The sequence below is a fragment of the Polyodon spathula genome, chromosome 50, assembly GCF_017654505.1.
Source record: "Polyodon spathula isolate WHYD16114869_AA chromosome 50, ASM1765450v1, whole genome shotgun sequence".
Taxonomy (NCBI): domain Eukaryota; kingdom Metazoa; phylum Chordata; class Actinopteri; order Acipenseriformes; family Polyodontidae; genus Polyodon; species Polyodon spathula.
The window spans coordinates 1,077,424-1,088,361 of NC_054583.1; the positions used below are offsets into that span (position 1 = coordinate 1,077,424).

The following is a 10,938-nucleotide window of genomic DNA, read 5'->3' on the forward strand; positions in this document are numbered from 1 at the left end:
TTGATGAGACACAGCCCTCTGAAATGTCTTTATAATACACAGCACTAGACCCTGATATTGATGCGATCCAGCCCTCTGAAATGTCTTTATAATATACAGCACTAGACCCTGATATTGATGAGATCCAGCCCTCTGAAATGTCTTTATAATATACAGCACTAGACCCTGATATTGATGAGACACAGCCCTCTGAAATGTCTTTATAATATACAGCACTAGACCCTGATATTGATGAGATCCAGCCCTCTGAAATGTCTTTATAATATACAGCACTAGACCCTGATATTGATGAGATCCAGCCCTCTGAAATGTCTTTATAATATACAGCACTAGACCCTGATATTGATGAGATCCAGCCCTCTGAAATGTCTTTATAATATACAGCACTAGACCCTGATATTGATGAGATCCAGCCCTCTGAAATGTCTTTATAATATACAGCACTAGACCCTGATATTGATGCGATCCAGCCCTCTGAAATGTCTTTATAATATACAGCACTAGACCCTGATATTGATGAGATCCAGCCCTCTGAAATGTCTTTATAATATACAGCACTAGACCCTGATATTGATGAGATCCAGCCCTCTGAAATGTCTTTATAATATACAGCACTAGACCCTGATATTGATGAGATCCAGCCCTCTGAAATGTCTTTATAATATACAGCACTAGACCCTGATATTGATGAGATCCAGCCCTCTGAAATGTCTTTATAATATACAGCACTAGACCCTGATATTGATGAGATCCAGCCCTCTGAAATGTCTTTATAATATACAGCACTAGACCCTGATATTGATGAGATCCAGCCCTCTGAAATGTCTTTATAATATACAGCACTAGACCCTGATATTGATGAGATCCAGCCCTCTGAAATGTCTTTATAATATACAGCACTAGACCCTGATATTGATGAGATCCAGCCCTCTGAAATGTCTTTATAATATACAGCACTAGACCCTGATATTGATGAGATCCAGCCCTCTGAAATGTCTTTATAATATACAGCACTAGACCCTGATATTGATGAGATCCAGCCCTCTGAAATGTCTTTATAATATACAGCACTAGACCCTGATATTGATGAGATCCAGCCCTCTGAAATGTCTTTATAATATACAGCACTAGACCCTGATATTGATGAGACACAGCCCTCTGAAATGTCTTTATAATATACGCACTAGACCCTGATATTGATGCGATGCAGCAATGTGCTGTTTTGCATGACATATCTAGGCTGTATATTTTGCAGTTAAAAGATTTCACCCATTGCTGTGTAATATGGAGTTCCCTGTATGAATTCCCATTTCTGGAAGAATAGTGTTAATATACATTAGAAAAAAAAAGACACCAGCTGCACCAAATGTTTTTTTTTATTGTTTATTTATTTGATAATTCATTGATCGTGAAAATAGAATAGTCTTTAAAAGGTGGTCATTAAAAAAAAAAAAAAAGTCTACAATTTAGCATTCAGGTAAGGATTTAAATAAACGTTTGTTGTGTAGAGAAAATGATCACGTTTGAACACGTTTTTTTTTTTTTTTTCCCCTGAATCAATAAACACGTTTATCATTAAGTACCAGTGAAATAAGCCCAGTCCTGCCTATACCCTATGCGGCCAAACTGTGGACTTACGTCACAGAAAACGTTATGAACCAACAAAAACTAACCCGGTATACTTCTGACAGCTGTGGAAAGAACAAAAAATAAAACAGCCGCAAACGGTTGTTCAACTTGGTCCATCTTCGCTTGTTTGCAAACATCAATCCCACGTTAACGTAGCCTTTTACTACTGCTCCCCCTGCAACAGCCGACAGCAACAAGGAGACGCACACAGCCTTAGGCCGTGCCTGCCCCAGACGGGCTAGCGTTAGCTGGGGGAGGGGCCGTGGAAACATGGGCCATTAAGCAGGACAGCAAGAGTTCACTTTAACTATCTGCTCCTTTTTAAAACGCTAATCTGCGCCACTTCAGTCCTGCAGAGCTGTGAATTGGTCTGCTATTGTGATGTCACTCTCTGGTGTGATGTCACGCTCTGAACTGGTCTGCTACTGTGATGTCACGCGCTGACCTGGTCAGCTATTGTGATGTCACGCGCTGACCTGGTCAGTTATTGTGATGTCACGCTCTGACCTGGTCAGGCTAAGCAGGCAAGCTTTTAACACGAAAATAAAAAATGAATCAAGACAGAAAGACAGATAATTAAGAGAATTGAAACATTTCAGGTGGAAGCCTTTGTCTTATAAAGGAATATTAGGAGGGAGAGAGAGAGAGAGAGAGAGAGAGAGAGAGAGAGAGAGAGAGAGAGAGAGAGAGAGAGAGAGAGAGCGAGCTTCCAGTGAAAATGTTGGCAAGTTTTATTTCCCCTCTAAATGTAACGCTGATGTTTTAATAGTCAAGACAACTTCCAAACAACTTAAATCCCAAATTCTGTACTGGTTACAAAAAAAAAAAAAAAAACTAGAATAAAACCAAAGTGCCTTCATCGCTGTAGTGTGTGTGCTATACACAGGGCAATGCTGGCAGGACCGCACTGTATAACACTGATATAAAACCCTGGACAAGAACTACAGCAGCTACTCAACACAGTGGCGTCTATAGAAAGCTGTAATCTAGTGCGCTGGCATTGCCCGCTGTGTGCTGGGCAGAGCCTGGCTGTGCTGTGCTGTACACAGGGCAATGCTGGCAGGACCACACTGTATAACACTGATATAAAACCCAGGACAGAACTACAGCAGCTACACAACATATTTTACAAAAAGGAGAACAAACACGGTTCGTTATAATTTAGTTGGTTTCTTTTAATAAATTCTGATTTGGGTTGGGAAAGAAAAAAAAAAAAAAAAAAAAAAAAAAAAAAAAAAAAAAAAAAAAAAAAAAAAGTTAAAATTCTTTCCGGGAATTAAGGGGTTAAATCCGCATGCCTTCTGTTAAGCCGGTCTCTCCAAAGAATCTTCATACCAGACTACCATGGTGGGATCTGCAAACAGAAATTCAAAACAAGAACTCATCAAAAAAATAAATCAATCAGATTAAAAAAAAAAGCAGAAGAAACTAAGACTCAAGCAGACCAGCGTTTGGGCTCTAGTGCCTTCATCAGTGTTACTGAAACTAAACTGAGTCAAGCAGACCAGCGTTTGGGCTCTAGTGCTTGCAGCAGTGCAGTGTGGGTGTGAGAGGTATTGAAAGTATCTCTCAGTGTTGATTCATTAACATGTCTTACCTCTTTTGTGTCTGTTCAAGAGCAGGTCCCACTCTACAAAAGAAATGACAAGAAAAAAAAAAGATTTAAAAAAAAAACACACATGTATTCCTACAGGGAAAGTATTTACAGCTACACAAATCACCTGAGCAACAGAACACAGTGTTGTAATCTAGTGCGCTGGCATTGCCTGCTGTGTGCTGGGCAGAGCCTGGCTGTGCTGGGCTGTACACAAGGCAATGCTGGCAGGACCACATTGTATAACACCGATATAAAACCCAGGAGTGAACTACACACCCACCTGACACAGAGTCTATATAACACTGATATAAAACCCTAGACAGAACTACAGCAGCTACCCAATATGTATAAAGCTCAATACTGACACTACTAGAACAGCCATTACCTCGAGTGTGATAGCGCAAGGCATCCAGCAGGTGGCGACATTGCTTCTGAGACATCACATCTGAAGAGGTCGGTTCGGTCTCAGGCTCCTCCTCCTTGAGCAGGCAGCCAATGGGAAAGGAAGGGGTGGGAGGGGGCGGGGCCAGTCCACCAGCCTCCTTGGGGGCGGGGGGATCCGGGGTGACTCCATTGCCGAAGCTGGGGGGAGTGTGGGGCAGGGGAGCCCCTTCTATCGCCACTGCCCCCCCTCCCCCAGCAGCGACTGCACTCCCAGGCTCGTTGATGAAGGACAGACCCCACTCATTCTGGAATATGGCCCCCAGCATTTGGGGCTGGGAGTTCGCAGCAGGGGGGCAGTTTGACCCCTTGACCTTGGAGGCATAGCTGATTTTGGGTACAGTTTTGGCACTGCTGTTGTCCACAGGAAAGGCAGGTGGCGGCTTGAACAGGGTCCAAGAGGAACTGAGAGAGGAGTCCTGCGTGAGAGGGGTCACGGCGACAGCCCGCCCCTTCTCCCTCTCCCTGTCCGTGTCCCTCTCCCTCTCCCTGTCCGTCTCTGTGCAAGACAACGACGACGATGAAGACGACGACGGCGGGGAGAAAGACAGCTGGGATTGCTCCCCAGCAGAACCACCGCTCGCGGCTCCCTGGCCTTTCTGGGCATTCTCCGGCAAACCTTCGCTAGACCCCACCAAACAGCTCCAGGATTTCCGATGGCTGTAGCTGTAGCTCCCAAAGCCGTTGCTATTTTCCCAAAACCTGCCCCCCACCCCCCCATTGCTGTTCCCCCCAGCCCAGCGGCGGCCCGCGTTCCGTTCCTTCCTCTGCTCCCCCCAGCTCCTGTAAGACTGAGAGCTGTGTGGCCGATACTTGTGGTGGTTGTTATAGGTTAATGACTGCCCCCTGTTGGCTGGCGTGTGGTTACTGCGCCCCACAGCCCCAGACCCTGCACCTCCTGTCACTGGACCCCCTCCGCCGCCCCCGGCTGAGCCCACAAGGCGTCTGTTTCGGATGTTGTGTCCCGTGGAGGAGCTGAGAGGGCTGGGGTCAGGCTGGTCATGGGGGGAGAGGGACTCTATTTCAGGGGAACCATCATAGCTGCTGGGGTCCCAGGTACCTGAGACGAGAAAATATACAGTGTTAACAAACAAGGGTGGAAATAATAAATAACACACACTGACATACATACAGACACACTGGGGCTGATCAAGCTGGTAGTAAAACCTGGAATGGATCACACTGCTGTGCAATAGGAGTCTTACTCCCATCCCTGCAATAATAACGCTGGTTATCATCACAGGGATGGGAATCAGACTCCCGCTGCACAGCAGTGTGATCCAGTCCTGGTTTCACTAGGAGTTTAATAAGACACACCTGAGCTTGTTTCCTAGACACACTGGGGCTGATCAAGCTGGTAGTAAAACCTGGACTGGATCACACTGCTGTGCAATAGGAGTCTTATATCCAGCTTGTACACAATATATTCTTTTTCTACACAGCTCCAAATATTTACTAAAAACAAAATGTAGGTGTTGAATTAGTTATTTTATTTTTTTTTTAAAAACTGAAACACACAACATGCAACATTAAGAGAGCGGACGGAGGGGCTTTAATTTGTATTTACTGCACGTGGACCTACCTGCACGTGGACCTACAGTCTTGTACAAACTGAAAGTTTCTAAAAAGCTCGGTTAAAACCTTATTAAAACCTATGTGAAATTAGGCAGGTTACGCAAACCGAGCAGAACAAAAAGACTAAACCAAAATTTAAAGCGAGTGCGTGACCCAATTCACACGTTCCCCGGAAGCCTTGCAAGCAAAGCATTATGGGAATTGGAGTTTCTTATTTTTAAGCTACCAAAGCATTAAAATAAATGACATCAATATAAATAAAAATTGCGTCATTTTTATGTTATAAATGATGAAAATTGTTTCGAACTCGCTTCTCTTCCTGGGGGGGGGGGGGGGGGGGCGGTGTTTACAATATTGGGGGGGGGGCGGGGGGTGAGGGGGGGGGGGGGGGGGGGGGGCGGGGTTGGGGGGGGGGGGGGTGGGGGGTAACAAAGCTTGAGCGAAGACTCCGGGGGGGGGGGGGGGGCGGGGGGGGGGGGGGGGGGGTGGGGGGGGGGGGTGGGGGGGGAAAAAAAAAAAGGGCGCTCAATTCCGTCGTGGTGCATGCTGGGAGCTGCAGTCCTTGCAAACCGCCTTCAGTTTAAGACTAGAACTTACTGGATCCCCCCCCCCCTTACAAAAACGATTTAATAAAAATAAAAACCGTCTACAACTAAAACAACGGTCCATTCTAAATGACAACTGCGTTTTTACACAATAAACCGTGTATTTCAGCGAAATGCAAACAAAAAATGGCCGGCTTGTACCCGCACTCAAGACGCGCCATGTCAACACGCCCTGTTCAGAGCAGCTCCTTGAATTATCACAAGATATAATTACCGAAAAACACTCCAGCAAAACTGCCTATTGCGGTTAATTACTGTGCAGTTTGTACAACACTATCTTCAGCTGAAAATCTCACTTTGTACATAAATGTTTAAAACGTCAAATGTTTTACAACGGGGTTGGACAGATATAGTTACTAGAAATATATAACCTATATATTTATACAAATGCGTTGTAAATAATATAATGTATTTATATACTACAGATAAACGTAGAATAGAACCCCATTAAACGCATGCTATGCCATTAAATTAAGTACAACACCCGTTTACTGAGCGTGGTTATACTAGGGTATACATGGTGGTATAGGTCTGATATGGAAAACGTGTCCTTATTACAAAGGAAAAATATGTTTTTAAAAACTTACACTGGCGGATTCTTTACACAAGTTAAGGGTTCGTGTATTTTGGGTAATGAGAGCATGCTATGTATTTAAGAGATGTGATTATCTGTGTGTTTTTAGTCGTGCTGGTGGTGTCACAGTTTTGCAATATAACAAAATGTCGACACCACGTCCACCCCCGGGGTCTGTCCCAGGATCAGCCACTGAAAACAGCCCTGGGATCGGCCGGCCACCCGCTTTCCAATTACTCTGCATGTCGCAAATAAAGCCTTTTAAAAAAAAAAAACTGCGTTGATCAAATCAGAGATCGTCCACTTCTCGAGGCCAAGTAATACCCTTAACATTATTTCTAATGTCTGACTCGGTAATAGAAGAAACATCTAAAAAAAATAATGATCGTGTAAAAAAAAAAAAAAAGTTTCACTTACACACACACACAAAAAAAGCCTTTAAAACCAGCTAATAAATGCTTAAGAAACACATATATTTCCATGGAGATATACTGTAGTAAAAACACCAACTCTAATGTGATAGGTTTTTAAATAGATTATATATATATATAAGATTCAGATCCCATAATTAAATGTTTTTATTAACCGTACAGATATATTACATGCAAAACGCTTGTCTACATTTATTTTTTTTATTTTTATTTTTTATAAGTCTTATGACGGCGATTTTTCTAGAAAAGTTTAGCTGCTGACCTGACATGATAAACCATGACGTAACACACCAGCAGGGTATACTAATTGAACAACAACAACAAAATAAATAAATACCCAAATTAAAAATGAAGCGGGGCGGTATTTCATTGAAGGTGTGACGTTTTGGGTCAGTTTTAGTTAAACCCCGTTTGGGTCGAACTTGCTCGGAGAAGTTTCTTCCCCCGGACCGCTCGAACCGCGGCCCGGCGCCTCCGCTTACCTGCTTTGATGTGCATCGTGTCCGGGCTGGTTTACGCCAATCCTCCGGCGGTTCGGTTCGGTTTCAGGCTGGTTTCGGTCGAGGGTAGTCGCGGGGCGGCCGAGAGAAACGAAGACGGAGTTGGCGTGCTGCGGCCCCCGTTGTATAAGAGTTTTTATTGACAGAGCCTGACCGAGTTATACAATCCCTTTGTGGGCGTGGGTGATTACGAGAGGGCGGGGATTCCGAGCCGGCCCGCTTTCGGCCTCCCTCATAGCAATCCGCCATCACCTAAACTTTAAACCGGTATAATTATACTTACCACAGATATCTTTAACAACGTTGATCTTTAGTCAAACATTGTTATTTTCAGCGAGTTTGCCATAATTCGTGAATATATAACGAATTAATTATTGTACAACTTGCACGGAAATACCAGTAGCGAAGTTGCAAGTCACACAAGCTAACCTAAAAAACGGGGTTTAAAAATACTCCCTTAAAAAAAAAAAACACTTGGTATGGTAGTATATATTTATTTGTAAAAATTTTGAATTAAGCCTTATTCTCTCGGGTACTAAGATCGCCGCAAGCCTATAGCAAGATCTATATATATATATATATATATAGATATGTTGTAGATATTAAATGGTATGTATATATAATATATAATATATATATACATACACACACACTATATATATATATATATATATATATATATATATGTATATATATATATATATATCATATATAACATACACACACACACATACACACATATATATATATATATATATATATTTTATAGGATGTGTATTATGGTATTATGATATAGATATGTGTGATATACATATATAAAATATATATATATATATATATATATATATATACATACATACATACATACATACATACATAAGCACACTACGTACTTTATATATACAATGTACAGTTAGCATGTACAAATGTTAGTGATATTTGAATTAATTACTGCAGGTAAAATGTTTATTATAAATACATAAATATCAATAAATAAACAAGCAGCTACCTGATTTGTGTCGAATTCTGTTGTTGAGGTTTTTGAGCTGGATCTGTAGCTCCCACTGTTCCTTATTGCCAAAATCCAGCAACATTGTTTCTGGGTTTCGATTCTCATCCATGAGTTCGACGAATAAATTAAGAAAAACACAACGTTTCTCTACTGAAAACAAAAAAATATATATATAAAGTGCTAAAGTTCCCTTTGAAAACGTTACAAAATAAGTGTAATCTTGCTAATGCTGAACGGTATTGCCCAGGCAAAGGCGTTAATTGTCGTTTAACACGGCAGCTATATTCTTTACTTCGATAAGTCGTTCTGGTTGTTTTACTGCGTCCTGCAAGTCAAACTCTCCCAAAGGATACTTCGTCAATATAAAACAAAATGGATGCTACAAATAACAAAAAAAAAAAAAAAAAAAAAAAAAAAACCCTTCTGTTTTAAATCTCTGTTTCCAGGAATTCGGATTCTGCTTCGTATTTCCAAATTGAGAACGACTTCCTTGTGTCTAGAAACAATCCCTGGCGATGTATTTAAACTATAATGATAGAAGTAGTTTTTTTTGTTTGTTTGTTTGTTTTTTTCTGCCCGGTATTGTTCGCTAGTAGATGTTGGGTTTCTTGATGAAAACAGCGGGTGTTTTACCTATTAAATCATTTGCTTTCTGAATAATCTTGTAGGTCAGTCACACGACACACTGTGGTTTTTTTTTTTTTTTTTTTTTTTTTTTTTTCCTTTGCTTCGGTTTTATAATTCTGGGCCGGTCACTAAACTGCTTGCTTTAAATGTTTAAATCTTTTAACCAAAACCAAAATATAACCGCTGTCCTTTTCAGGTTTGCAACCGAATAACGCTGTGCGTATCTCTGTAGGTAATCTTTTAAAAAAGTAACGTTAAAAACGAAAACAGCAACAACTTGAAACACGCCTCGCCCTGCTCGAGTTACTTTGCTGTCGCGCATTGGCGGCCGCACTTTCACCACTGGTTTTTCTTTTTTTTTTTTGAGATGCCTCCTATTCTGAACCAGCTCCGGTTCCGCTGTGGCAGATTCGACAGGGAAATGTAACGATTAATTCCTATCAATAACAGGTCTTGAGTTATTTTTATTATAAACCCACGTTACAACATTACACAATACGCAGACATTTTTTTACAAGATAGCTTGACCAGACCTCTGTGCTTTACAATGCTTCCCTATGCTTTACCAGACCTCTCTGTGCTTTACAATGCTTCCCTATGCTTTACCAGACCTCTCTGTGTTTTACAATGCTTCCATATGCTTTATCAGACCTCTCTGTGCTTTACAATGCTTCCCTATGCTTTATCAGACCTCTCTGTGCATTACAGTGCTTCTCTATGCTTTACCAGACCTCTCTGTGCTTTACAATGCTTCCCTATGCTTTACCAGACCTCTCTGTGCTTTATAATGCTTCCCTATGCTTTACCAGACTTCTCTGTGCTTTACAATGCTTCCCTATGCTTTACCAGACCTCTCTGTGCTTTACAATGCTTCCCTATGCTTTACCAGACCTCTCTGTGCATTACAGTGCTTCCCTATGCTTTACCAGACCTCTCTGTGCTTTACAATGCTTCCCTATGCTTTACCAGACCTCTCTGTGCTTTACAATGCTTCCCTATGCTTCACTATACCTCTCTGTGCTTTACAATGCTTCCCTATGCTTTACCAGACCTCTCTGTGCTTTACAATGCTTCCCTATGCTTTACCACACCTCTCTGTGCTTTACAATGCTTCCCTGTGCTTTACCAGACCTCTCTGTGCTTTACAATGCTTCCCTATGCTTTACCAGACCTATCTGTGCTTTACAATGCTTCCCTATGCTTTACTACACCACTCTGTGCTTTACAATGCTTCCCAATGCTTTACCAGACCTCTCTGTGCTTTACAATGTTTCCCTATGCTTCACTAGACCTCTCTGTGCTTTACAGTGCTTCATTTAGGGATAAAGAAACTGGACTGTGTTCACAGACTGCAAAACTGAGACACACTGAGGATTTAATAAAATATGAATGGATCTCATTTTAGACTATTTGGTACAGGCTTCAAACCCTCAACTAAACCTTTCTGTCTCTCTGACCCCTATGTCTCTCTCACCTCTCTCTCTCACCTTTGCTCCTCTCATCTCATCTCTCTATCTGTCTCTATCTCACTCACCTTTCTGTCTCTTTCATCTCTGTCCTTCTGACCTCTCTCTCTCTCACCTCTGTTTCTCTGCCTCACCTCCCTGTCTCTCTCACCTCTCTGCCTCCTGGGTCTCCTCTCCCCTCCCTCTCTCTGGCTCCTCCAATCAGGAATGCTGTCTGAGGGGCACTGGCCCTGCCTCCCTCTCGACATTGGCTCTCCTTGTCTCCACCCCTCTCTCCAGTCTGCCTGCTGCCTGTCTTCTCTCTTCCTCCCTTTCCACCTCTCCTTCCCTCCCCCCTCCCTCTCCCTCTCCCACTCCCACTCTCTGTCTCTCTCAGTATACCTCTCCTGTCTCCCCTGCCTTGTGTCCCACTCTCTCCCCCTCTGTCTTTCTTCACACTTCCCCCTCTCTCTCCCTCCCCAGCTCTCTATCTCCTCCAGGG

General features: G+C 42.5%; 1 protein-coding gene across 2 annotated transcripts; it reads right to left on the minus strand.

The window, feature by feature from the left end:
* Nucleotides 1-2,832: 2,832 nt before the first annotated feature.
* si:ch211-214j24.10 (uncharacterized protein LOC558894 homolog) lies at nucleotides 2,833-9,323 on the minus strand. 2 transcript variants are annotated; one of them, XM_041238658.1, is made up of 4 exons: nucleotides 8,362-9,323; nucleotides 3,612-4,727; nucleotides 3,227-3,259; nucleotides 2,833-2,983 (listed from the first exon to the last, which is right to left on the minus strand). In XM_041238658.1, the coding sequence occupies exons 1-4, from the start codon at nucleotides 8,471-8,473 to the stop codon at nucleotides 2,934-2,936; spliced, it is 1,311 nt and encodes a 436-aa protein (XP_041094592.1). In that variant the 5' UTR covers nucleotides 8,474-9,323; the 3' UTR covers nucleotides 2,833-2,933. The 2 variants fall into 2 exon arrangements, with proteins under 2 accessions (XP_041094592.1, XP_041094593.1); XM_041238659.1 differs by lacking the exon at nucleotides 8,362-9,323 and adding an exon at nucleotides 7,335-7,688 and having other exon boundaries at nucleotides 2,835-2,983.
* Nucleotides 9,324-10,938: the final 1,615 nt, after the last annotated feature.